At 49.0% G+C, this 22751-nt stretch overlaps 1 protein-coding gene across 1 annotated transcript in view; it reads left to right on the forward strand.

Annotated features, from left to right (window-relative positions):
- midn (midnolin) overlaps positions 1–22751 on the forward strand; it is a 33691-nt gene that overhangs the window by 6402 nt on the left and 4538 nt on the right. The window contains 4 exon segments of the mRNA XM_046301145.1: positions 9241–9441; positions 9443–9784; positions 13096–13237; positions 13573–13902. Coding sequence (XP_046157101.1) covers positions 9241–9441; positions 9443–9784; positions 13096–13237; positions 13573–13902 — 1015 coding nt within the window.

Below are 22751 nucleotides of genomic sequence, written 5' to 3' on the forward strand. Positions count from 1 at the left end.
CAGAGAGATGTTTCCAGGAAGCCAACACATCTATACACTAAACTCATAAACAGAGATTCAATTGACAGATAGGCATTTCAATCAATATTAGCCTATCGTTCCTGGAAGCATAGAATGTATGCACGAGAACAAAGTGGCCAAGAACTCTATGTACCTCTCTGGAACTGTTGAAATACAGCATGACTATGAGTCACTGGTTTGGTCTGAGTCACTGATATGATCAATACTGAATGTAAAGTGATGAGATCTGATCTCACCTCACCTCCTCAACCTCAGAGAGAGAGAGAGAGAGAGAGAGAGACAGCGGTGACGTATCGTCTCAGCAGCTGACTGACTCAAGGTGTGCTGTGTCTCCGTGATGCACGTAATAGTTGCAGTAAAAAATATGTCACCAATGTTAGATACGACCTCAATAAAATGGACTGGTTGCACACCTATATTTTGAGGTTTTGTGTGACATTGAAGTAGCAAGTTTTCTCAAGTAACATCACGATGATAAAGATTGAGAACATAAAGCCTTCCAGCAGGGCTGCTGGTGAAGTCAAAAACATTAAACACATGTCAAAACCTCAGTGTGGCTTCTCTCCCGCTGATATTTTTACACTGGAAATCCTGGCTTTATTGTGTGTGTGATCTCAGCGCCTCGCCTGCCTGCGCACAGCACAACGGTGACGACAGATGAGTGAGTGTGTGTGTGTGTGTGTGTGTGTGTGGGGGGGGGGGTTGGTTGGGCTGGAAGCCTTTATCATAATGCGCTACGACTTTGCCGGGTGGCCAACACTGACTGTTTCCACTAGGCAAAGGCTTTCCCATAATTCAACAGTGCCAACATCAAACAGTCTGTGCCCTGACTTTCCACAGCTCTGTAGTCAAGACCTTTTGCCCTCGCCTCGGCTCTCCTCCCCTCACGGGGCAGGCAAGCAGCAGGAAAGGGCATGTACAGTAGTTAGGCCCTACAGTCATTATGAGTCACTTTGGTAGGACTTCCTTCTTCATCAAGCCTGCCCTTTGTTTCTCAAGACTTTACTGTAAGAACGTGAGATGGTGGAAATATTCATGTCTCCTTCGTGAGTCATTCAATGTGCTCATATGCACAGCCAACAATGAAAGTTTAGTAAAGGAAGAAACCCGTATGAAACAGATTGAATGTGGTTTTTTTTTATCTAGGAGAATTGATTCCCACTTCATAATTCATGAGGCGGAATGGGAAGATATAGATTGGGGAGAGATTACAGATACCGGGTAAGATTAGAAAATAGGAACACAAGAGCTTTCCTATTCATTTCCTCCTCCAACTTGGAGGCTATCAAAAATCAATCAATGCACTGAGCTCTTAAATGTGTCTGATAGGTTAACAGATACCCCTACGATCCCAAAAATAGCCATAGGGATAAGATGTTGTGGCTAGTTGCTGGCTAGTAACATTAGGAAAAGTGGTAGGTTAAACGTCCCCCTATGTCGCACTCTTCCCTCCCCCCAACTATGTGTAGTCTGGTCGGTATTGGAGATCAGGTTTTGTACCAGGAAGTTCAGTGTGTTCATAGAAGCCCAGCTGATAACGGCTTCCAGTATTCTCTTGCTTCATACTGGGATTCAGAGGAGTATGCCACAACCTGCCCAGCCAGGTGGCTTCCAGGGAGAGATCTATTTCGGACTTCCGTAGAGCGAGAGGGAAAGTGTTTCATGGAAAGGGAGGACCTTTTTTCTCTCTCTCTCTCTCTCTCTCTCTCTCTCTCTCTCTCTCTCTCTCTCTCTCTCTCTCTCTCTCTCTCTCTCTCTCTCTCTCTCTCTCTCTCTCTCTCTCTCTCTCTCTCTCTCTCTCTCTCTCTCTCTCTCTCTCTCTCTCTCTCCTTTCTGTTTAACAACTCGTCCATAGCCCTATCATTTGAATGTGCTGTGGTTTACAAGTTTTGTTCTCTACCTAATGCCTGCCCGCTGGTTCCAGTAGGCTCCTGCTATATTCAGACGGTGACAGAATAGGCTGGCCTCTATCAAGGGCACTGACTCCCTTAATTCGTCTTCTTGGCTTTCCCAGGAAAAATTTCTCCTGACATCTAATCTGCATTAAGCCACCACCTCCTGACAGTCCATCAAGACTGGGCTGGTTTTCTCCCTCTGTCTGCCAGAGATAGGTTTAGGTTGAGCCTGAGAGAGTGTATGTCTGTGCAGCAGGCTGTATTTAAGAGGCTTGCTTCTGTTGATGGAAGAATGAAAGCCCCCTTCGAGCTTGGACTCAGAGCGATGTAGCTACTGGTCTGTTTGTGAGAAATATGATAGCTATCTAGGGAGAGGAAGAGGGATGCTTACCGTGGTTGAGTATAATCAGCATCGTCAACTGTTACTGCCACTTAACCTAACCATCCCCCATGCACTGCCCTCCCCTTCCCCCACATCTCCCTTTGTTCCACATTTTAAAGAATAAACCCCATTCCAGTCCACAGAACCTGCCAAGCTGACCAACCCTCCAATACAAAAACAATGACTGAGAGTCAAGCCTTAGGTTAAGGTCTCCCCGATGACTCTGTTTTTCATGTAGGCTGGAGCCAATGAAGTAAAACTGTGCTATGATGCCGTTTGAAAATCAATGTATAGCCCAGCTGGAAGGATAGAGGGAGGATGGCAGGGAGGATGGCAGGAAGGATAGAGGGAGGATGGCAGGGAGGAGGAGATTGACATATTTTCCTGGAGTAAGAACACAGCTTGTCTTTGGGGAGGCTGTATGTTGGCCAGGTCCCTGAGGAGTACGTTGTTACATTTCTGCTGTACCTTTTCTCTCTTCCGTCCCTCTGTCTCCCAACACCCTCCTCCACCAGCCTCCGCTGGGCTCTGAAAAAGATTCAGAATTGTCATTGTGTCTGAAAACCGATAGATGCTAATAGTGGGATCTAACATTATGTGGAGGATCACCTCTGGGTCACCCCTCTCATCATTTCCACCAGCTCCCCTCCTCCAGGGAGCTTGGTGGGCCAGGCCAGGCAGGGGGGATGTGGGACGGAAAGGCGGGAGCCATAGGTGGCCTTGGTGAGTCACGGCGATTTGTTTTAGGGCGTTGTGGCGTGTTGTGTACAGGTTGTTCTGAGCCACGGAGGGAGGATGTTTGGAAGGACAGGCGTGACTCAAAGATGAGGAGATGAGCAGAGGGAGGGAGGGAGGGGGAGAGGAGAAAAGGTCACCTCTGAGGTAGAGGAGTAGAGAAGTGTTCTGAGTGCTGGTGATGGAGCTCCGATAAGGCCTTGTCTTGTCAAAGGGCTATAACTATATGGTCCGTTCATGCACCTCCACCTTATAGTCAGATGGTCCAAGTTCTTTTCTAGATAAGGTATACTGTTCATGTGTTAGAAGTACATCATAAACTGTGTGTGTGTGTGCGTGTGTGTGTGTGTGTGCCTGTCCGTGCCTGTGTGCCTAGCACACTGCTCAAAGCAATTGGTCAACATGTGTCTTTTTCCAGACCCCTGCTCTATACCCACCTCATCAAGATGGTAGTTAATCAGCCAGTCAGACACTACTGGAAATCATTGTTCTTTAATTGTATTGAGGATTTGGGAGTGGAAAGAATTGAAAAATGACTGACTTGCCATGTCAATATAAGAGCATCTCCCCATCTATAAAACCGGCCTGCTGTCTCCCTGTGTCAAATCAAAGCTTTTGTATACAGGCCTTCTCGTAATTGGCTCCATAAATAAATCATTTCGGAGCAGAATGTGTAAATCGAATTGTATATTATAAGACTGAAAGACAATAGTGAATAGAGGAACTATTTGTTTCTGTGACCTATAAATCCTATAGCCTGGGAGCGCATTAATCCGGTGGACTGTTTCTGCACCTTTGTCATCTCTTTCTGATACAGCCGGGCACATACAGGAGGGGTGCCAAGGTGTGTTTGAGAAACGGGGGAGATGGATTTGCAGATATGGTCTTTGTCCTATTGTTTCTGTGTGTTTGTGTTTGTGTTTGAGAGAGAGCGACAAAGATTGTGTGAGTGCGTGCGTGTGTGTCCAGCGAAAATAAAGTCTGTATTGTGTCGTGACCGTCATTGTTCTTCATCCGCTGGCCTCCTTTGCGCTTCAAGTGCCCCTGCAGCATGATGATCGCGACTTACTGGGCTAGCGTGTGGGAGGCGGTGGAAGCCAGGAATATCACAACAGATAGAAAAAATAGCCCAATGTCACATGTAGGTAATTAGCACAACACAACTGTACAGGAGGTGTTGTTTCTCACCGCCGGTCAAAGGCATCAAGCCTGCGGACTATGTCACGATCGGCCCGGCCCTCTGATGTACTCATTCTAAATCAGATGGGTTGAGACCCGTTGGACCTAGTGTAATTGTCATGTTTATTTGCTATGATGGCATCGCGTATAGCTTTCGTTTTGTACTCCCTCTGTGTAAATAGTACACGCAAACTCTACCGGCTGCCGCATCTCAGCGATGCCGAATAATAATGAATGGGGATCTACTCCAAATGTTGTTTTATTCATCTACGTTCCTTTCAATGTTGTGTCCTGTTGTAGAGCCAGCATGTGGTTAAGCCTGGCCCTCGTTCTCTCTCCCCCGCCACCCTTATCGCAGAGACTAGTCAGAACGTATTCATTCAGTTGGAATCAAAGACCTTGTGCATTGGTGTTGCACCATCTTTGATCTCCTAGAGAATGGAGAGTGTGTATGAGAGAGGGATGCACCCGCGATAGCAGCAGGAGGTGTAATACGGCAAGGCGAGCGAATAGACTGGATTGCTTTGCCTCTGTTGCCTTAGAACCTTCAAAGCCATTGTGCTTGGCTGCAAGCAGAGGTAATGTAGAGGGCCGGAGGGTTGGAGGGATTGGGGGGGGGTTTGGAACCAAGAACCTTATCATTATGAACTTTACCATTCTGTCTCTTTTTTTTCACCCAGCTGGGCAAATTCGCTGATAGCCAGCTGGTTCACTGTAACTCATTCACCCTCTTCGCTTTATGTTTTGATGGGTTAGCCATTGATGGGTCCTTTGAAGACGGGGCCTGCTTTTTAGGATTTGTGGCATGATTGATTTTTTCTCCTCTTTTGAGAATCGTGTTATTGCATCTTTACCCAGTGTCTGTCTGCACAAGGAGCGTATCAATAGTTTCCCAGTGCGATCAAAACATTTGGGTCGATAGGCAGGTTAATAAGCTGGTTTGTGACCTCCTCTTCCCCCCTTCACCTATCTGTTTGATAGGTTGACCAGGACCTACTCAGCCATAATGCAGCTGAAGGAGAAGGGCGATTCCTTCGCTTGAACCCTTCCACAGATCCCTGTCCTCTCTGGGCTCTGACGCAAATGCTGCTCAGTTGTTCATGAATGTCAGCTCAGTCCTGTTCCCAGCTCCCTCTCTCTCTCCCTCCCTCCTTTCATCTGTCTCTCCTTCTCTCTCTCAGTATGCTTAGTGTGCAAAGGAAGAACGCCTGCAAATGAGTTCCTTGAACCACAGGGACCCCAATAAATAAAACTGTCAACTGCAGAGTTGGAGAAAAAAAGAGAAAAGGAGGCAGAGTCACACTCTCACTGAATATTTCATCACCATCTCCTCTCTGACACCCTACCCCCATCCCCCCTTCTCTACATCCTCTCTTTCTCCCTCACCCCCCCCCCCATCCATCCCCTCTCCCTCCTCCCCAGTCTCCGCTTATCATATCCTCCTGTCACTGCATAGCAACCGAAGCCTGCTGCTACAGCTCCACAAAATGACACCCCAACAACAAAAACAAAATGGCAGACGGAGGTCATGTTGATCTGAACAGAACCAGGTGTCTCTGTATCGTCTTAAACACCCAGTTAACAGATAGGCTGTCATTGACTTATCACGGCACCGTTTACGAAATATACCGTTCAAGACGACGCTTTTGTCAGACAAACGCCCGCCTTGTTCTTATGGTTTGTCCTCGCTCTTCGCTTCCACATGCCACTCTCGCTGAGTCAGGGTGAGAGGAACAATGAAACGGCCATTCCTGTCTGTCTCAACGTCACGCAGGCTCACTGCCACCCCCCACTACTGGAGTGGCTGTCTTCCTAGGGCTTTGGAATTTGTAAAGACACCAAGGACGAAGGAAGGTGGAGGTTGAAGACTTAAGACTCTGACGGAGGCTCTTTGTCTGCTTAGTTATTTTTTTCGTCCCTGACATCAACCTCACACAGACTTGTCTCGAGAGAGCAGAAAGGCGTGTATGGACAGGGATGTGCCGTAACCACCAGTTAGTGAAACTCTATCTGAGCTGTTTTTACATTATGGTTTCAACATCCTCTCCTGTAGTATGTACGCCGCTGACTGTAGCTGTTAGTGTTACCTCCTATCTCTTAGGAGACTGACCTATTTCAGGTGTTCCAGTTCACAGCCCGTGGCTCCACCCCCGGCTCCACCCCTGGCCCCACCCCCGGCTCCACCCCTGGCTCCACCCTCGGCTCCTATATGCAGCCTGCCCCATTTCTCACCCTGACCTCCCCTTTCAATCTACCAGGAGGGCAGAATGACTAATCAGACCCAGGCTGAAATTCTGAGCCCAGGGGCTTATTTGGGTTCCTTACTTATTTCTGGAGGGGAAAATAAGGCAGGGACCACAAAGACCTGAGAGTAAGAGGTTTAAAGGGCAGGCTGAGAGTTCTGTAGCTCCTGCCATTTCTTAGGTCACTTAATGCATTTGTTTATGTGGGCTCGTGGCCTTTATCATTTATCATTTGATCTAATGGGAACATTGTGGTGGGCGGTTGGCGGTGTGTAAGCAGATGGTTAAAGAGGGGAGGTCTCCACACACACGGTGTTACGTGTGTGAAACACAGGCTGGGTCATGGGGTTTAGGTGAGAACTTCAGAATTGGCTTTATGAGTCAACCAGTGAGACACCAGGGCCAGGAGTGACACATGTACAGAGGGAGTGACGGAGTGAGGGAGTGAGGGAGTGACTGAGTGAGGGAGTGAGGGATGGAGAAAAACAGAGAGACAGAACAGGAGAGGGGAGTTTTGCGTATCTGACTAATTTGAGGTTTGCCATGCAGCGTTGGGAGCTCGGTATGAACGCATCATCTATCTCATTTTGGTGTGTTTTTTAATAATCCACACTTGTCTTTAAACGGAGATGGAATGCCTCTCTATTCATCTCTCTCTCTCTCTCTCTCTCTCTCTCTCTCTCTCTCTCTCTCTCTCTCTCTCTCTCTCTCTCTCTCTCTCTCTCTCTCTCTCTCTCTCTCTCCCTCTCTCTCTCTCTCTCTCTCTCTCTCTCTCTCTCTCTCTCCCTCCTCTCTCTCAACACAGCCACACTGATGTGTCATCCCCCGTGCACACTGCCATCTCTGCGCTCTACCCCCCCACCCCTAATCAAACACAGCTCTGTGACTCCCTCAAGGCCTTTGGCTTTGTGTGTGTGTATGTGTTTTGTTCTCTTTTGTGTGTGTGACAGGGTTTTGCAAACTGCCTAGTCATTCTCCTGACAGCTGTCAGTGAGGGACACAATCAACTACCCCTCCTGCCGTTCGCTCCCGCTCTCCTCTCTTCCCTCTCTCTTTTCGCCTGTCCCCCTTGGTTGACTAACAGGTGACCTTTGTGTGAGGAGTTTCCTAGAACCGTCTCACCCCTGTTCCTGTGCCTGCCCTTACCAAGAACAGCACCACAATGGTTCAGTGCTTGTATTTATTTTAGTCGTCATCACCATCATAGTCAGTCACTGTGTTAACATGGCATGTGATTAGGACTTGTGAATAATCTTGGGTTCATATTCCTATGGCAGTTCAATAGTCGTTTTGCTTAATTGTGAGATGCTGAGAGAAAGAGGTGTTGTGTTGGGTGACGTCCCCCCACCCCCTTTGTCCTCCCCCCTCCCTCGCTCCTCTCCTCCAATGTGTGTCAATACCAACGTGCAAAGGTCACCGTGGCTGCAGAGAGCCGGCGGTCGATAGAAAAATAAATAAGCAAAAGAAAGAGGGGAAAATGATGGAGGGCAGAGCCTGGTGATTCAGAGGGTTAAAAACAGGTCAGCACACACAAGCACATCCCAAAGGCTTATGGGTCTGGAGGGAGCGCTCCCTCTGTTCTCTGTGCTCTGTGCTCTGTCTCTCTCTCTCTCTCTCTCTCTCTCTCTCTCTCTCTCTCTCTCTCTCTCTCTCTCTCTCTCTCTCTCTCTCTCTCTCTCTCTCTCTCTCTCTCTCTCTCTCTCTCTCTCTCTCTCTCTGTCCCTCCCTCTTTCTCTTAGGAATGCACACAGGGCGTTGAAGTTTTTCGGAACCTAAGTGTCACATTGTCCTGATTGTTCTCTTGTTTCTACTTGGGAGAACCTGAGACGTCATTACCTCAGTGTACTGAGTGGTGAGTGGAGCTCTCTGACCCTTCAATGCTCTCCCATCATCACCACCACAACCCCCCATGAGTGGCCAGACCAGTAACAAGGCCCTGGGTGTGGGAGGGTGAGACACCATGGAGATTGTTGGAGCAGTGTGGGACGAATGTGTCCTCCAGTCCAAGTGGTGACACATCTCTCTGTGGTGTGTGTCCTGGAGTGAGTGGGTCAGTGCCTCCATGCTTGGCTCCGGGGCCCGTTCTCGGCGCTCCTAAGATGGGCAGCCCTTCCAGATCCGCCGTGGCCCCCGAACAATCGGGTATTATGAGCTGCGGGGCGGGTGGGTCTGACTTCCTGTTTCGAAGGTCTGAATTTTCAGGCCCGGGGCCAGACGGAAGGGTGGCCTTTGTATGTCTGGTGAATGGTAACGATGTTCAGACTCTGGATTATAGGGACAGTTAGGACAGGAGTGTGTGGGAGGGACAGAGTGTGGGTGATGGGGGAGGGGGGGGCATGAGTGTGTGTGTGTCTGCGTCCGTCCGTCCGTGTGTGTTTTCCAAAGGCTCCCTTCATCCAACCAGCAAATGTAAATAGCCCAGTGTTTCAGTGTTCAGGGCAGTGATTAATTACAAGATGGGATAGTGTGTTGTATCTGCTTCACCAGCCTCTCTGAGGAGGAATTCAATGCAGCTCAATGTACTATTATGTCTCTCTGTTCACATATCCATACATGTGCTTTTGTTAAACTCATTAACAAAGCCCCAAGCCTCGAAAAAAATGATAAAGAGCTAACAGACCTTCTCTTTTGTCAGTATGTGCACATGTACCTATATGTGGTATACTGGTATATATTTAGTTAGTATGCATTAATGTACTGTACGTGGCATTAGCATTCGATGTATAATGTTTTTGTTGTTTGTGAACTAGGTGACTCAACTCTCTTCTCTTCTTCCTGTCTCCAGGTCAGTGACTTCCTGTCTGGCCGCTCTCCTCTGACCCTGGCGCTGCGAGTGGGGGATCACATGATGTTTGTTCAGCTGCAGTTGGCAGCCCAGCAGTCTGGAGGGCAGCAGTTACAGCACAGGCACCTCATTGCCCGTGGGGGAGCAGAGGGCACCATGGGACAGTCCACAGGAGCATCTGGAGGGTCCACCAAGCGGGCATCACCCCCGCGTCCCCACCCCGCACCACCACCACCCTCATCCACATCCCCACCCCCAATCCCACTCTCATCCTCACCCCCACCTGTCCCGGCCCCATCCAGTGCCACCGCCTTCCACCAGCTCAGCAGCCTTCCCCCCTGCCCCCTCACACCAGCCCTCTCCTCCCATGTACCCCTCCTCCTCTTCCCTCTCTTCAAGTCACTGCAACACCCCTCCTGCTCCTCGTCCCTCCCAGCTGCCCGGCAGTATGTTTAGTCGCTCCCACCAGCCCTTCCCGGGCCGACCCAGCCCCAGCCCTGGCTCCGTCCCCCAAAGCACCCCCACTGCAGTCCCCTGCCCTGAGGTAAGACCCTTACCTACCAATCAACCTACCACTGCATTCTTAATGCTGTATTACTCACAGCGTACCACGGTTACACAAAGGAGGGCCAGAACACAGCAGGAAAGATGAAAGGATGAAAGATAGAGATTGAAGGAAGAGAGAGAGGAGTTAATGTGTTAGTCTGCGTAGGTTTTTGTCTTGTTGATCATCAGCCTCCTCGTTGGTAAGCAGGCCTCTCTTACTGCAGCCTGGAGCTAGGCTATCTGTCTGTCTGTTAATGGCAGCCTGGAGCTAGGCTATCTATCTGTCTTTTAATGGCAGCCTGGAGCTAGGCTATCTATCTGTCTGTTAATGGCAGCCTGGAGCTAGGCTATCTATCTGTCTTTTAATGGCAGCCTGGAGCTAGGCTATCTGTCTGTCTGTTAATGGCAGCCTGGAGCTAGGCTATCTATCTGTCTGTTAATGGCAGCCTGGAGCTAGGCTATCTATCTGTCTGTTAATGGCAGCCTGGAGCTAGGCTATCTGTCTGTCTGTTAATGGCAGCCTGGAGCTAGGCTATCTATCTGTCTGTTAATGGCAGCCTGGAGCTAGGCTATCTGTCTGTCTGTTAATGGCAGCCTGGAGCTAGGCTATCTATCTGTCTTTTAATGGCAGCCTGGAGCTAGGCTATCTATCTGTCTTTTAATGGCAGCCTGGAGCTAGGCTATCTATCTGTCTGTTAATGGCAGCCTGGAGCTAGGCTATCTATCTGTCTTTTAATGGCAGCCTGGAGCTAGGCTATCTATCTGTCTGTTAATGGCAGCCTGGAGCTAGGCTATCTATCTGTCTTTTAATGGCAGCCTGGAGCTAGGCTATCTATCTGTCTTTTAATGGCAGCCTGGAGCTAGGCTATCTATCTGTCTGTTAATGGCAGCCTGGAGCTAGGCTATCTGTCTGTCTGTTAATGGCAGCCTGGAGCTAGGCTATCTATCTGTCTGTTAATGGCAGCCTGGAGCTAGGCTATCTGTCTGTCTGTTAATGGCAGCCTGGAGCTAGGCTATCTATCTGTCTTTTAATGGCAGCCTGGAGCTAGGCTATCTATCTGTCTTTTAATGGCAGCCTGGAGCTAGGCTATCTATCTGTCTGTTAATGGCAGCCTGGAGCTAGGCTATCTATCTGTCTTTTAATGGCAGCCTGGAGCTAGGCTATCTATCTGTCTGTTAATGGCAGCCTGGAGCTAGGCTATCTATCTGTCTTTTAATGGCAGCCTGGAGCTAGGCTATCTATCTGTCTGTTAATGGCAGCCTGGAGCTAGGCTATCTATCTGTCTTTTAATGGCAGCCTGGAGCTAGGCTATCTATCTGTCTGTTAATGGCAGCCTGGAGCTAGGCTATCTATCTGTCTTTTAATGGCAGCCTGGAGCTAGGCTATCTATCTGTCTGTTAATGGCAGCCTGGAGCTAGGCTATCTATCTGTCTTTTAATGGCAGCCTGGAGCTAGGCTATCTATCTGTCTGTTAATGGCAGCCTGGAGCTAGGCTATCTATCTGTCTTTTAATGGCAGCCTGGAGCTAGGCTATCTATCTGTCTTTTAATGGCAGCCTGGAGCTAGGCTATCTATCTGTCTGTTAATGGCAGCCTGGAGCTAGGCTATCTGTCTGTCTGTTAATGGCAGCCTGGAGCTAGGCTATCTATCTGTCTGTTAATGGCAGCCTGGAGCTAGGCTATCTGTCTGTCTGTTAATGGCAGCCTGGAGCTAGGCTATCTATCTGTCTTTTAATGGCAGCCTGGAGCTAGGCTATCTATCTGTCTTTTAATGGCAGCCTGGAGCTAGGCTATCTATCTGTCTGTTAATGGCAGCCTGGAGCTAGGCTATCTATCTGTCTTTTAATGGCAGCCTGGAGCTAGGCTATCTATCTGTCTGTTAATGGCAGCCTGGAGCTAGGCTATCTATCTGTCTTTTAATGGCAGCCTGGAGCTAGGCTATCTATCTGTCTGTTCATGGCAGCCTGGATCTAGGCTATCTATCTGTCTTTTAATGGCAGCCTGGATCTAGGCTATCTATCTGTCTTTTAATGGTAGCCCAGAGCTTAGCTATCTATCTGTCTTTTAATGGTAGCCCAGAGCTTAGCTATCTATCTGTCTGTTAATGGCAGCCTGGAGCTATCTATCTGTCTGTTAATGGCAGCCTGGAGCTAGGCTATCTATCTGTCTGTTAATGGCAGCCTGGAGCTAGGCTATCTATCTGTCTGTTAATGGCAGCCTGGAGCTAGGCTATCTATCTGTCTGTTAATGGCAGCCTGGAGCTAGGCTATCTATCTGTCTGTTAATGGCAGCCTGGAGCTAGGCTATCTATCTGTCTGTCAATGGCAGCCTGGAGCTAGGCTATCTGTCTGTCTGTTAATGGCAGCCTGGAGCTAGGCTATCTGTCTGTCTGTTAATGGCAGCCTGGAGCTAGGCTATCTATCTGTCTTTTAATGGCAGTTGATTTCCACCAACTTGTTTTTTTTTCTTCTTTGCCTGAATTCAACTCTGTGAGTTTTCAGAAACAAAACCAGATGTGGGTTAGTGTAGTTTAGTTTGAGAGGCCACATAGAACAGTGAATAAAGGAAACGATCATTTTTCTTCTTCACTCTGAAACGTCTCCCTTCCTCTCCCTCTTAGCTCTTCCTCCTCCTCCTCCTCCTCCTGTGGGTTAGACTTTCACTTTCACAGTTTTACTTTCACAGTTCACAGAGCAGAGAAAGGACAAATAAAAGATCAGGGACGCGGTCTGATGTCAGGGACAGTAACAGGAGCTCTCAGGACACAGCTCAGGTTTATTCAGCGCATAATATGTCCCTATATGTGGACCAACATGGTTAATATTAGGGTCCATGTCACGACATGGCTGCCACAACATGACTGTCACGACATGGTTGTTACGACATTGGCTGTCACGACATGGTTGCCACGACATGGCTGCCACAACATGGCTGCCACAACATGGCTGTCACGACATGGCTGTCACAACATGGTTGTCACGACATGGCTGCCACAACATGGCTGTCACGACGTGGCTGTTACGACATGGTTGTCACGACATGGCTGTTACGACATGGTTGTCACGACATGGCTGTTACGAGTTTCAAGTCACTGCCTCATCAACTCAATAACATAAACTGTGATGAACTTTTCTATTTCAGTAGCATGTTTTATATGACCCCGTATTACATACATACATCTTACGGTCATAATTGAACTAATCACAATTGCTGTCGAGTGGATTTATATTTATTACCACTCACCGAAGGCAAAGTGTTGGTGTGTTGAAGGTTTGCCTCTAGTGTTAGACTGTCTCCTCTCCTCCACAGGCGAACTGTAGTGCTAAGAGCCCCAGTAACGGCACCAGTGCTTCAGCACGCTCCTCCTCCTCCTCCTCCTCCCGCAAACCAGGTGCCATTATCGAAAGCTTCGTCAACCACGCTCCTGGGGTCTTCTCAGGGACTTTTTCAGGTGAGTGAGGCCTAATAGCATTACACTAAGACTAAGGCTCCAACTCTCAGACTATGGCTTAGCACTGTCAGTGGCGCAGATTACTACTGTGTCTTACTGGGCTTGGTCTGGGGATGTGACATGTGGTTAGACTGGAGCTGAGGGGCATTGTAACACTCTCTCTCTCTCTCTCTCTCTCTCTCTCTCTCTCTCTCTCTCTCTGTCTCTCTCTCTGTCTGTCTGTCTGTCTGTCTGTCTGTCTGTCTGTCTGTCTGTCTGTCTGTCTGTCTGTCTGTCTGTCTGTCTGTCTGTCTGTCTGTCTGTCTGTCTCTCCCCTCCCTCCTTCCCTCCCTTAGGCACTTTGCATCCTAACTGTCAGGATGGCACCGGGCGGCCCAGGCGAGACATCGGCACCATCCTGCAGATCCTCAACGACCTCCTGAGTGCCACGCGCCACTACCAGGGCGTGCCCCCCTCCCTGACCCAGCTCCGCTACCAGACGCAGTGTGGCTCGCCCTCACCTGCCTCCCCATCGCCTTCACCCCCTCCCTCACCCCCAGCCACCACCGCTGGCATTGCCGGCATCTCTGCCAAAGCTACCTCGGTGCCTGCCAGCAGCCCCATCTCACCCCCCCTCCACCCGCTGGTGCAGTGTCAGAGCCAGATCCGCATGTGCAAGCCCCCTGGTGAGTAGTGATATCCACTCACGCGCACGCACGCACGCACACACACACACACACACACACACACACACACACACACACACACACACACACACACACACACACACACACACACACACACACACACACACACACACACACACACACACACACACACACACACACACACACACACACACACAAGGCCCTTCACTGTATTTGAGCCCCCGTGCAGCAGAGCAACTGATGTTGCTGCAGTTGTTGTTGTTGTGGATGAGAGTCATTGAAACGACTGTCGTCAAGAGCTTGAATTTAGATGAGCCGCTGGTATATTGTAGAGCCCAGAAGAGGATGTAGAGCCCAGAAGAGGATGTAGAGCCCAGAAGAGGATGTAGAGCCCAGAAGAGGATGTAGAGCCCAGAAGAGGATGTAGAGCCCAGAAGAGGATGTAGAGCCCAGAAGAGGATGTAGAGCCCAGAAGAGGATGTAGAGCCCAGAAGAGGATGTAGAGCCCAGAAGAGGATGTAGAGCCCAGAAGAGGATGTAGAGCCCAGAAGAGGATTCATCAGCAACTTTGTTTCTGCCGTTGTGTTTCTATTCAAATACTGTTTAACTGTTTAACAAATACTGTTTGGGGAGGCAGGTAGCCTCGTGGTTAGAGCATTGGGCCAGTAACCGAAAGGTTGTTAGATTGAATCCCCGAGCTGACAAGGTAAAAATCTGTCGTTCTCCCCCTGAACAAGCAGTTAACCCACAGTTTCCTGGTAGGCCGCCATTGTAAATAATAATTTGTTCGTAACTGACTTGCCCAGTTAAATAAAGGTAATAAAGAAAAAGTATTATCCCCACATTTGTTGCCGGACTCGAAAAGACAATATCCTTGCTCAAAAGGAAAGAGAAAGAAAGGGAATACAGAGGTTGGCAGAGAGGTTCTTGTGGGGGTTGGAAGGGTGGAGGAGAGGAGTATGAGGGGGAGGAGAGGGAGAATTCAGGCCCTCCATGGGAATGCAGCAGCTCTGCTCTAGCCTTATTCCATAAGGTTCAGATTTGTCAGGCAGCAGCAGCACCAGCAGCAGAAGTAGACCTGTCTTTGTCTTTGTCACTGTGCTGAGGGGATAGGTTTACCCCTCGGAGGGCTGGACTAGGGATTACTGCCCATCCACACAGAGGCTAGGACAGATACTCACCACGGATAACATTCACAGGCGTGTGTCAGGTAGTCGTTGTGCGGAAGCACATTGTCCCCACTCTGCTTTTTTAAACCTTGCCAGAGGAAATTGAACTTTTCTTCCATGAGCTGCTCTTGTTGCATGTTGAATAGAGTTGGATAGTCGGGGAGGATCTCTGAATGGCCCTGATTAAAGTTTTATGTGGACTCTTTGTTTGAATTAAAAACATGAATTCCATTGTCCATGGTAGACAAAGGCTGATAGCAGCACATGTATTGTAACTTGGCATTGCGATAGAATGGAGCACTTCATCGAAGCATGGACCAAAAGTTCACCCAACGTCCAGGGGACTCTGCAGTATCCAGTGAGCCCTTTTAAAATAAGTTCTGCACAGTTGAAATAATAAGAGCTTATTTTCTTAACCCAGGAAGCCCCTTTCCCTCGTTCCTCCCCCTCCCATTCCTCCACTCAGCCGTCATCCCCTGCTTTAATTCTCTCTTTCTTTGTCCCATTCTCCCCGTCTCTCCCGTCAATGGACCGTCCCACTGCTTCCTCCGTCGCTGTCCAAAACTAGCCTCATCTGTAAAAGCCATCTCTCTCTGGTCTCTTCCAAGCCTGCTCACCATCAATGGTCGCCTGTGTCCACTCAGACTTTAAATAGATAGATTTATACAGAAATGTGAGCGCTGAAAGAATGTGCATTGTGTTTGGAACGCTGCGGGAGGATGAAAAAACAACATACACACTAAGCCTCCATTCATAACATTGTTTTTATATCCGGCCGTCTGCTAACTGCCCACAGATTCATTTGTGCCGTCACTAGAAAAATAGACAGGCAAAATAAATGCCTTTCGAAGTCAGACCGGCAACCGGCCGAACTTCCTTACCAATTAATGAGTTGGGGCTTTTCTGTATGGACGGAAGCTGTCTGTCTGGTTGGCTGGCTGTGTGACTGTGGAATGCTTGGCGAGGAAGGCAGGTGACTAAGTGTTCCGGTAAAACCCTGAGACGACGTTCCCTGAGACAATGTTCTGGTGAAAGACTTGTCAGCTTAACTCTTCGCAGAAACCCGCTTCCATTGGCCTACAGGAATAACCTATGCTTACTGCTTAGTGCCTTCCCAGTCTGCTGTCTGTGTTACATTACCTCAGGTTGAGACAGCCTCATGAAAATGTCACATAGCGCTGCTATCTCCGGAGAGCCTTTACCCTTTCCACTGCAAGTTCATGTGGAGAGAGGGGAGGAGAAGGTAGGAGGTGCCGGTGAATAAAGAGCTTCGAGCCATCGGAGATAGCAGGACAAGTCAGCCGAGTGAGCTAGCTAGATTAGTTTGGTTTTGGTTGTGATGTGGCAGCGTGGCTGGTTGTGGTGGTGGTGACTGCTGAGTGCAGAGCTTTGTTAGGCCTAGGGGCCAATGCCTTTTTGTCCAAGGGCAGGGCTTAAGAAGGGGGTGTTAGGCTAATTGTTAGCTGAATTCCTTTGCTCAGTGGGACCCCCCCTTCCCCAGGGAACCAGGCTGCGCCATTGTAGGGCTGAGCGAGTGAGAAGGAGAGAAGGAAAGAGAAAAATTGTGAGGAAAAGAGGGAGTGAGAGAGCTCTCCATGCCTTAGGATTAGACCTAGCTTTAAGACCCACTCCCACTGCAGCTGCTTGGTTCAACAGAGAGGACAAAAATGAACAAAATGAGTCCCGAAAGAAGGGGTAGATATCCTCTCCTCCCCCTCCTGTCTCTTCCTCCCACCAATCTACTCAGTATCTGTCAGGTTAGTCTAGTTCAGGCTCTGGCTGCGGGAGGCAGGGTGGAGCGGTGGAGCGGTGTGGAGAGAGAGAGAGAGAGAGAGAGAGAGAGAGAGAGAGAGAGAGAGAGAGAGAGAGAGAGAGAGAGAGAGAGAGAGAGAGAGAGAGAGAGAGAGAGAGAGAGAGAGAGAGAGAGAGAGAGAGAGAGAGAGAGAGAGAGAGAGAGAGAGAGAGAGAGAGAGAGAGAGAGAGAGAGAGAGAGAGAGAGAGAGAGAGAGAGAGAGAGAGAGAGAGAGAGAGAGAGAGAGAGAGAGAGAGAGAGAGAGAGAGAGAGAGAGAGAGAGAGAGAGAGAGAGAGAGAGAGAGAGAGAGAGAGAGAGAGAGAGAGAGAGAGAGAGAGAGAGAGAGAGAGAGAGAGAGAGAGAGAGAGAGAGAGAGAGAGAGAGAGAGACTTGTTTAATCCAGCCCAGAGCGAATTACCTTTGCGGTGGGTGCATTCTACTGGAAGACTAATTTCTGTTCAAATGTTAACGCTCTGCCTCACGTTAGAGTTGTCAACATGGCTAATTCTGAACACCTAACTCTGTTCTAATGTGGTAGCCCTTCATATGGTCCTCTCCTTCTCTTTAACCTCTGTCTCAGTCCTCACTTCGTCTCTGGACTATGTCTCTTCTCCTCATTTCTGACCTGTGTGTCAGATTCAGTCTGACAGGTGTCCTGAGCCCTCACCCTGCTCTCACTGTCTGTCGTGCTTCAGCGTGGTTGACCCACCAAGGCTAGGACACCAGGCTAGGACACCAGGCTAGGACACCAGGCTAGGACACCAGGCTAGGACACCAGGCTAGGACACCAGGCTAGGACACCAGGCTAAGACACCAGGTTAGGACACCAGGCCACTGTATATAATTTATCACCCGACTGTCAACAAGCATGTAAGCAGCCACCCGGTGGCCAATGACACACACACTGCTGAGCAGCAGTAACCGAGCCATCTAACCCCCAGCCTATCTGTCTCGACCTATAGCAACGACAGCCAACCAACCGCGTCAGGTGCCCTTTCATTGTCGAATGACAAGAGAGAGCGGGGGGGGGAATGTAAATTGCGTCTAAAAGTCATTTAAGACCTCATTCCCCTGCAGGGTTGTCGATGCCCTTTCAACGCCTGTCAAAACGGGGATGTTCGTTCGCTCCCTTTGACTGGTCTGACTCCTTCAGTTTGGCCCCTTCTTTTCCATTGGGTTGCCTTTCTACCTCTCCTCTCTCTCTCTGTCTTCTTCCCTGGGCTCCAGATGGTTAGGATGGATGGCAGGACAAAGGCAGGGCTGTGTGCTGTCTATGTTTCCCAGGCCTGTGTTTACCCTCTGGGCTGTTCTCTGCTCTGCTGCTGGCCCAGGGCCCAGGCCAACCAGGAATGACATGTGGCTGTGTTGGATGATGGGCCTGTAGCTGCAGTGATTTATGGATGCCACAGGGATTAGGAGAGTAGTGGAGCACGGGGAAACTACAAGGCCTCAGGGGGTTGGCTCTGTGTCATGCTTTACTCAGAGAAGTAGGCCTGTATGAACACAGTGTTTTTTTCAGTGTTAGGTAAAATTACGTTTGATTGACTCTGGAATAGGTGGGGCTCCATTCCACTGCATACAAATGGAGGACAAGTATCAAGCCCCCTTCAGCTACTGCCAATTTCGGTGGGATGTACTGGAAGACCTTAAAAAGCACGGTTTTCCTGTAATTAAACCCAGGTTGTTTTCACTGTAGTTTGAGCCCTCACCCACTCCGCCTGATCCCCTGATGCTCAGAAAACACAGCTCTCCTTCTGTGAGATCACAAGAATTATCAAGGCAAACAAACAAACAACAACAAACAACAACACTTGGACAACTGTTAATGAAGCGGAATCTTTAAGGGATCAATAGAGGAGAAGCTCCTTTAATCTCTTCTGCATCCCTCCTACGCAGCCCTCCTCCTTCTCTGCCGCCCTCGTTCCCTCCCTCTTTGGCCAGGCTCTAGAATGTCATTGATTATTCATAGATCAGCCTCGTTCTCTCTCCCCCTCTCGTCTCTCTGCCTTGCAACATGGTGGTCAGTAGCTACTAAGACCAGCTGAAATACTACCCCAACCCCAACCTGCATACAGTACTGTATGTAAAATAGCTTGTGTGTTAGTGGGGTGTTTACAGTCATTCTCTGGCACAGTGGAGGGTGAGGGGTAGGGGGAGCCTCTCCGGTTGTTTTTCTGCTGGGTGGAGTTCAGGGATTCCACATGGGCTTTTGGAGTATTCTCCTTATGCTCACCCTATACACACACGCCAACAACCTCACACCCCTCCCTCTGGTTTCTTGGGGTTGGTCCACACAGGGTGAGATGAGAGGACAGGAGAAGGTACAGAGAGAGAGAGAGAGAGCGAGAGGGGGGTGGGGGAGAGGTAGAGAGAGCGGGATGGATGGTAAAAGGGAGGAGTGTGGGGCCAGGTGTACGTGGTTCTCATTGGTCTGCCCTGAGCAGCTGCACAGCAGGGGGAGTTGGAGAGGGTTTTGTCCTCATGGCTCAGTCAGCTACGGCTCTGTGTCTATGGTTTACTCCTGTCAATGCCTTTAGTCTCTGTAGGCTTTAACTGGGCCTGTGAAAGCCCTGAGTGTCTACTGAGGACACATACACACAGCTCCGCTCCAGGGGAGGACGGGTACAGACAATAAAGTGCTGATGGAGGAGCAGCACAGGGTGCAGGAGGGTTGCGTGACCAGAGAGGGAGAGAGAGTACATGGAAAGAGGGACCTGTCCCTTACCTAATATTTGCTTCTGGTGATTCCCAAGAAAATATGTGCTGTTACTTCCTTCTTTCTCTGTGCATAGTGCGTCAGAGAGCAGTGTTTAGGTCACAGAGAAACAGGAAGGAAGATGTGATTCTCCCTGCTGGTGTGTTTGTCCTTGTTTCCTTCCTCCCATCCACCTCTATCTTTCTATCAATTCAATTTCAATTCAAGGTATTTATTGGCATGGGCAATATATGTTAACATTGCCAAAGTGAAGTAGATAATAAACAAAAGTGAAATAAACAATAAAATTAACAGTAAACATTACACTCACAAAAGTTCCAAAAGATTAAAGACATTTCAAACGTCATATTATGTCTACATACAGTGTAAAAGGGAAAATAAACATAAATATGGGTTGTAATTTACAATGGTGTTTGTTCTTCACTGGTTGCCCTTTTCTTGCGGCAACAGGTCACAAATCTTGCTGCTGTGATGCCACATTGTGGTATTTCACCCAGCACATATGGGAGTTTATCAATATTGGGTTTGTTTTTGATTTTTTTGTGGATCTGTGTAATCTGAGGGAAATATGTGTCTCTAATATGGTCATACATTTGGCAGGAGGTTAGGAAGTGCAGCTCAGTTTCCACCTCATTTTGTGGGCAGTGTGCACATAGCCTGTCTTCTCTTGAGAGCCAGTTCTGCCTACGGCAGTCTTTCTCAATAACAAGGCTATGGTCACTGAGTCTGTACATAGTCAAGTTTGGGTCAGTCACAGTGGTCTGGACTCCCTCCAGTTCTATAGCTCACGTCAGCTCCAGCATCTATACAAGCAGGCCGGTGTGCACGTGTGTGTGTGTGTGTGTATGCTCTAATAATAACGGTGTTGTGTGGTTAATGACTAGCCAAACACACACACACACACACACACACACACACACACACACACACACACACACACACACACACACACACACACACACACACACACACACACACACACACACACACACACACACACACACACACACACACACACACACACACACACACACACACACACACACAGGTTAGGTCCTGCCTCAAAAACATTCCCAGGGGTCCAGCCAAGCCAAAGGGCAGACGAATGGCTGCACTGGGAATGCATTCAGGACCCCACACCACACTGCCCACCGCGAGTGTCTGTGTGTTAACGTGTGTGTGAGACTGGGTTAAAGTCAGTACGTGCGGCAGCCAAACTCACATATACTTGACATTTAAAAGCAGGGAAAATGGCTGTAGTCTTTACACAGTATTAAAGTGTGGAGACAGAGAGGTTGTGTGTCTGATGACTTGTAAAGAACCTCCGGAGTTTGTGTAACTGCATGGGCACATTGTTGGGCATGTGGGTCTGACTGTGTTTGTGTGTGTGTGTTTGTGTGTGTGTCCTATAATGAGGCCATGCCCCAGGCTCCAGTCCTTCCTCATTCAGCAGGGCTTGAGCTGTGTGACCCCCGCCTGACCAGCTTTTAGGTGCAGGAGACAACCCCACGCTTGTTTGAGACAACCCCACGCTTGTCTGTGGCTTTAGACTAGAGAGAGAGGGAGAGAGATGTAGAGCGAGCGAGAGAGAGGCAGAGAGAGATACATAAAGGGCAGCGGAAGGAGAGAGAAATCCCCTTTCTCTCATAGAAAGAGAGAGAGCGAACATAGAGGGGTTTCTTTCCTGTGTAAGAGACGACAGGAGGGGAGAGGAGGGGGGTGCGCAGGGGGAACAAAGCCCCTGGCAGAATGTATAGCCGTTGCATGCAGGCAGCTGAACAATGCCCCTAATGCACAAGAACCCCCTTGTTACTCTTATGCACGAGGCAGGAGATATAGTCCTATGGTATACGACACTCTTATCTAGTGTGGAAAACATTGAATACCATGTGCTGAATAGCCCAGTCCTTGTTCTGTTTAATGCAGTTAGTTAGTATGCACTGCCAGGACTAGTGAATATTTATAGCCAGAGAATCACTCTGCTCAATCCGATAAGCAAATGAAGGGAAGAGGTAAATTAAGCCCACACAGAGTCTGGAATTCATTCCGATGGGGGAAGAGGAGGAGGAGGAGGGGGGAAGGCACAATCGATTTGAAAAAAAAACGTCCACCTACCCCATTCCCTTCCCCATCACCCGTAGGGCGAAATTCCACAGCCCGTGCCCTTCCCCTCCACCCCACCTAGCCCTCTCTGGGGACACTGGCCCATGGAGGCGGGGGGGGGGGTAGAGTGGTAGGGGGAGGCAGTGGGGGGTCGAGGGGGATGCTGGGTCAATGAGCTGGAAGCAGGAAACTGCAGTCATAAAGAAGGAGTAGAGGGGGCAAAATATAAAATCCCAGGCTCTCTTCTCTTACCATTTCCATTCGCTTGCATTTTCTATTGAAAGCCAATAGCAGTGTCCTCGGCTGGAGATGGATGGCTGCACTGGAGCTAAAGTTTAATCAATAGGTCTTTTTCATTTGCCATCGATCCATGTTTAAAGCTACTGCTTCTGCTGCGGCTGCCGTGTGTGTTTGTGTGTCAGTGTGTACGTGCTTGTGTGTTTGGTGTGCGATGTGTGTAAGTGTGTGTGCCTGTGTGTGCCTCAGTGTGGTCGAGGGTGTCCTTGCATGTGTGCACATGCGTTTTGTGTGTTTGTCCGTGTGTTTGTCCGTGTGTTTGTCCGTGTGTGTGTGTGTGTGTGTGTGTGTGTGTGTGTGTGTGTGTGTGTGTGTGTGTGTGTGTGTGTGTGTGTGTGTGTGTGTGTGTGTGTGTGTGTGTGTGTGTGTGTGTGTGTGTGTGTGTGTGTGTGTGTGTGTGTGTGTTTGTTTTCGAGAAAGAGGGAGAGATGGGCTGTGCTTTGTGTTATTGACATTCTAGACCATTATTTAATTATTTCATTCTGAGACAGATACTAATGGAGCTAGCTAATTGATTGTGGTTGCTGTCCCTTCCTCTCCAGCTCCAGAATGTATTTCTAAATTAAATGAAGGCTGAGTTGGGTGGTGTGGGCAGGCATTCACAATGGAACCGAAGGCCTTTCCCTAGAGATCAGCCTCTGCTATAGGCACATCAACAGCCAGAAATGCACTTAGTCGCACAGCTATGACAAAGACACTCATTTGGGATGCCAGCCGTAGTTATGTGACTGCATATGATAGGAAGAAATTAGAGTGTACGTGCAGTAGTGAGTGTGTGTTCTCTCGGTG

Source organism: Oncorhynchus gorbuscha, linkage group LG15 (genome assembly GCF_021184085.1).
Source record: "Oncorhynchus gorbuscha isolate QuinsamMale2020 ecotype Even-year linkage group LG15, OgorEven_v1.0, whole genome shotgun sequence".
Taxonomy (NCBI): Eukaryota; Metazoa; Chordata; class Actinopteri; order Salmoniformes; family Salmonidae; genus Oncorhynchus; species Oncorhynchus gorbuscha.